Source organism: Sphaeroforma arctica, assembly GCF_001186125.1.
Source record: "Sphaeroforma arctica JP610 unplaced genomic scaffold supercont1.31, whole genome shotgun sequence".
NCBI lineage: Eukaryota > Ichthyosporea > Ichthyophonida > Sphaeroforma > Sphaeroforma arctica.
In genome coordinates this window covers 52,443-57,728 of record NW_014040527.1, presented here as the reverse complement: position 1 = coordinate 57,728, position 5,286 = coordinate 52,443, and the positions used below count along the sequence as shown (strand labels likewise).

Genomic DNA, 5,286 nt, shown 5'->3' with positions numbered 1-5,286 from the left:
TAATTCATATCAGAGGCAAATAAATATACAATCCAAAAGCAACTACCTAGAAAAACCATGTAACCACAAAAAAAAATTGGAAGTGTTTGAACAAACAAAATGAACGCCATTCATACCTTAATTATATTGTTAGCTCCGTTGATGAATACGTTATCGCACTTCAGATCTCTATGAATTATATTGTTCTTGTGCAGATAGTTGAGTCCATTGAGTATCTGTCTGCACCAGTTCTGTATCGCCTGTGGCCTTATTGAATTGACTTTTCTTACATACTGCTTCAGTGTTCCGGAGGTCATAAGTTCGGTTATAAATACGAACTTTGACACCTTCTTCCCATTACACTTCACCTTGCTCTCACTATCAGCCACCCACCAGTCATAGAAGATCAGTAGATTGGGGTGTCTGAATTCTCGTAATAGATTCACTTCCTCTTGAAACTTGATCCGGTCGCGTTTAGATACAGCTATAGTCTTCAACTCATTCCAAGCAACTTCGCGGGCTTCATCCGTATCGTAGCCCTTATAAACCCATTTAAAGGCGCCTTGTCCCAATAATTGATCGGTTTTCTGGAACCTCCCTTTTGGATCGGTCTCCAGCACTCTTTCATCGTTATCATCTCTGTCTTCGCCGCGCACCATGGTGTCTAAAACCATCTGTTTTATGTCTACTTAAATAAATATAGGCAGCACACGCTTAAGATTGTGGGATTTCCACGCAGAATAATTGTATACAGTCTCACGTGATAATAGGGTGAATCTCGATGCGGTCTTCAGAGGATAGACACAAGTTGCCAAACATATTCGTGGAAATGACTCGGAGATACCATCTAGTGAGCGCCGTATGTGCAATATATACAGTTTGTAATATTTGAATGATTAAACAGAGCTGAAAATTGCTACGTATGAGCTCAGCACTTCGTATACCTTGGACTGATTCTAAGGAGGCGATCGAGTATGTTTACCCGCCTAGTAGTGGGATTAAGCAGTAGATCCACAGTTCATATACCCTAAGCTGTAAGCTACAGCGACCCGTGCAACAATACAAAATGTATGTGGTGCTAGTACAAATTACACCCTTTCGCTCGAATCTATACGTGAGGACTGAGGTATGTGCATCTCATATATGTACCGAACTTCTTACAGATATTGAAGATCATCAATATTTCAACGGATCACACATACAAATGTAGCCTTCTAAAATAGACACTCGCATCATTGCGCTTGTGGCTTTTTTATTATAAATAAAAAATGTGTTTGCTTCATCAACGACTGCTGCAGTTCCGGGCTGCTGGCATCTTTCTTTTTTTAAATATTGCTAATACTCCTATTGGTATTGTATTTTTTTTAAATCAGTACTGTACGGTGAACAGTCAGTCAGTCACAGACTCACAGTGACAGTGTGACACAGAGTCAGACTCACAGTGACAGTGTGACACAGAGTCAGACTCACAGAGGGTATTAAAATCACTAATTTACGGGCGGATATTTTACTATTTTAGTTTTTATGTAAATATTTGTTTTTCTGGAGGGAGTGATAAATAAAAAATTAGAATGAGGGGGATGCGCTAACTATTTTAATAATAATAAAAAGGAAATCCGGGGGCTTTGTACTGAAAAAGACTGGATCAAAAATATTGGGTTTTTTGGACATAAATGTTATATGCTCCAAATTGGTATCTCTACTCTAGGGTGTTTTGGATGCTCTATAGGTATATGTACCAGACAAATGATGGGAATGCACAAAAATTCATATTTAAACATTGATTTTCTTCTCTATATACCCAAAAATAGGTCCAAAAAAGGAAATTTGATGACAAAATCTCTCTTTTTGGGCCTACTTTTGGGTATATTGATATTAAACTCTGGTCAAAATACGATTGTTGAGCATACTCAGTTCTAGTTTGATTCTAGATTCCAAATGATCCTAGATTCCAATTTGAACCATATATTTAACTATTTATACTGAATATTTATATCGAACAATGATCCAGTTTTTTTTTAAAAGAGCGCCCGGTTTTCCTCAAATTAATAGCGCATCTCCATCAATACCTAGTCCTAAAAATATTTTGATTTTGGGACTTAAATATGGATTGTGAATTACAGAATCAGACATCAGAGAGTCGAACAAATAGCCGCCCCCCCCCCCCCCCACCCCTTCCCTTCCCTTCCCAAAGTGGCCCAAACAATAAACGTATTTAAGTATCAAATTAAATATCAGTAGTCGAGTTCTCGAGTCTCGAGCTAACCTCAAACCGTTTTCCGTTGAAATTTTTATAAATCGAATAAATATACGTTTACGCTCAACTTTTATTCCATATGCAGTCCTTTGTATGCTCAAAGGTGCAGCTTGACTGTCTAAACATTTAAGTGTGCTCCGTTCTCACCATACTGTTTAAACAGTCCTATAAAAGAACTTAGGTAGGACCTTCTGACCTCAATGTTACCGTTATAACGTTTTTAAAATTGAATAAATACGCGTTCATGTTCAACTTCTATTCCGTACATACCCCCATAAAGGTTTTGTTTTTTGTTTTTTTTTAAAACAAAACAAAAAGGAGTAGACCTCCTCTCTCAGAGAGAGAGAGTGGAGTGTGACTGGAGATAAACTTCTTGAGACTGAGAGTTGAGACTAGAGTTGATACTCTTCCCAGACTCTAGAGTCCACGGTCCACGGCCGTCTATATTACATTATATATAAATAAAACTGGATAGACTGATAGAGTCGCTGAATTTTAGAATTTACGATTATCGTCGGCTCAGTAATTTGAGATTTCTGCTCGCGAGTCGCGACCCTTTTCCAAAAGGCCGAGACGAGACTTGAGAGTTGCGATTTGAGAGTTGAGACTTGAGAGTTGTTGAGACTTGAGAGTTGCGACTGGACCGCTGGAGTTATCACATTGTCACAACTCACAACACAACAAGAGAAGAGTGAGAAAAGGGAGCGAGTCGATAGGTCACGAGTTCACGACTGCTGAGTGAGCCGTTTGAGTACGTAGTGCTGACTGCTGACAGTGCTGAGTGCCGAACTGCGACTGCAAACGACAGCCGAGTTCCAACTGCCAAGTGGTAAATAACTGCCAAGTGCTGGCGCGTAGCCCGCGCTGCGAGGCAGAGCCGAAAGCCCGAACCCCGATAGCCGAGTGAAAGTGACACGCCGAGTCGCAACGCCAACTGGGTTGCCACTGTCTGCCTGTCTGGGACTCTGAGTCTGCCGCTAACTGCTTTCTTTTAGTAAAAAAAACTGGTGAGTGATCACTGATCAGACTTTGAGACTTTCAAGTTTAGAGAGAGTTTGAATCCGTAGTCCGCGACTCGTCTGTCGTCACTCTCTTGACTCTTGAGTGGCTCGAATCTATTGTATTTCTTCGAAACAAAAAAAAACATATCCTTCTATATATAAAAACATGACAAAAGAGTTTTTTGCTCCTAAATAAAAGTCGCTGTTTGATTAGTTTTTGTCAATTTTATAAGCATCGAAATTCCCAAAGTTCGGTCCTTATTCTCCAAATCCAAAAAATCGTCCCAAAAATGATTATAACAGTTTTGGCGCCAAAAATTACAAATTCCCAAATTCGGTAGTAGTAGCTTTATTCTTAGGTTTACGATATAAGCAGTCTTTAGTCCTCTTCGTCCTTATGTTCTTTATGTTCTTAATGAAAGTCTGAACTCTGACGCTGGACGTGGACTGCTTTTATAGTCCGTCGGGACCTATCTCTATCTATTCCCGAACGAACTTGTACTACTGCATCCAACAACTGATTCGACGCATCCTGGTAGGCCCGAAACTGCCGCCCATTGGCCCTGACCTCCTTCAGCAATTACATGAGTGCCACGACTTCCACGGTATCTGGACCCTCCACGAACACCTTGGATCTTTACTCCAGCATGTTGAAGAACCACCGTACCCTCACCCGTCCCTGACACATCAACATATGTTTCCTATACCCCGGCTAATCACGCTGTTGAAGTACTACTTCCAAATATCGGTTCAAACCAAATCATCGCGCTAGTTGGTTCCGACTATGATACTTCTGATCCAGGTCATCCAACACAAACCGAATTCATCCGTGGTCTGATGTGGCATTGGCTTGCCCCCATCCTTGCTTCTCGACCGGATTATGACTGATAACCTGGTCCTTCTCGGTATTTCGTACTCTGCACTAACCCATTCCGCGGCACTACACGGCGCAGACCCGATCCGTACCACAGAGGTGATTACTCTACTTAGTAGGTCAGCAAGCAAATATACGGAACATTCGATAGTAATAGTGTTTTATCGACACCGGCCCGAATTGACTCAGCACATATCTTCCATTGTCGACTCACTTGGCCCAAGCTTCAAACGGGAATTTACTGACCACTTCTTCCCATCAATCTTTCCTGAACCACTACAGCGACTATGAGAGCCATACAATATGTTCATACATTGTATCATACATACTTGCCATTTTTGAAATATATAATATTATCCCTAACATCCTAGGCTATCAACTATATCTATAACACTCGTAGTGAGAGGGAAAGGCACGGGCCTAAAACAATTCTCTGCTACGATGTTTTCGAACTTTTCATGGCGTCATTGTCTAAGTATTCATAGGGATAATATTATTTATTTCAAAAATGACAAGTATGTATATTGCATAGACAATTTTAGTATGACCCATGTAGAATGACACTCAAAAATCATCAGGGCCTGGTTATAAACGATTAACCCTGGCTTGGGCCCTGAAATAAAAACCCAATGTGAATTTCTGGAATCATGACTCGTCATTCGGGTCCCGCCAAAATTCAGGGTACCGAAGAGTGTTGAAAATTCTTTAGGAATCCCGAAACTTCTACTGCCGGTGCCAAGCGCTTCTGGCGCCCATTGTTATCTTCATTGACGAACTGACGGATCACCTTTTCATAAAGTCCTCCTTAACATCTTCCAAGTCCAAATCCTTCCAAGTCTCAGAGCGATATTTCTGCAGTGTGGTCAAGAATTGCGACGAATACTTGAACCACACTTTCTCAGACTTCGTTTGGAGATTTCGTTCAAACCGTTCAGCAATAGCCTGGAACCATTCAAATGTGTACAAGTACTCCTTCAAGGTAACTAGTACTTGCACTGGGTCCGACCTGTCTTCTTGGCTGCCGACGGCTAGCTTGAGCTGTTCACGATGGGATCAAGCCCAAAATCCAACAAAATCGCTGGTATCCAACTCCTTGCCTGAGTTGTAATAGGCCGGGTCTCTCCATTAGACTCTGTGTATAAACGTACTCTTAAGCAGTACGAAAATTATAAACG

At 41.1% G+C, this 5,286-nt stretch overlaps 1 protein-coding gene across 1 annotated transcript; it reads right to left on the bottom strand.

The window, feature by feature from the left end:
- Positions 1–110: 110 nt before the first annotated feature.
- Positions 111–1,029, bottom strand: SARC_00874 (hypothetical protein; the record flags this gene model as incomplete). The annotated part of the gene is made up of 1 exon (XM_014305408.1): positions 111–1,029. Exon 1 carries the CDS (start codon positions 651–653, stop codon positions 111–113), a length of 543 nt encoding a protein of 180 aa, XP_014160883.1. The 5' UTR covers positions 654–1,029.
- Positions 1,030–5,286: the final 4,257 nt, after the last annotated feature.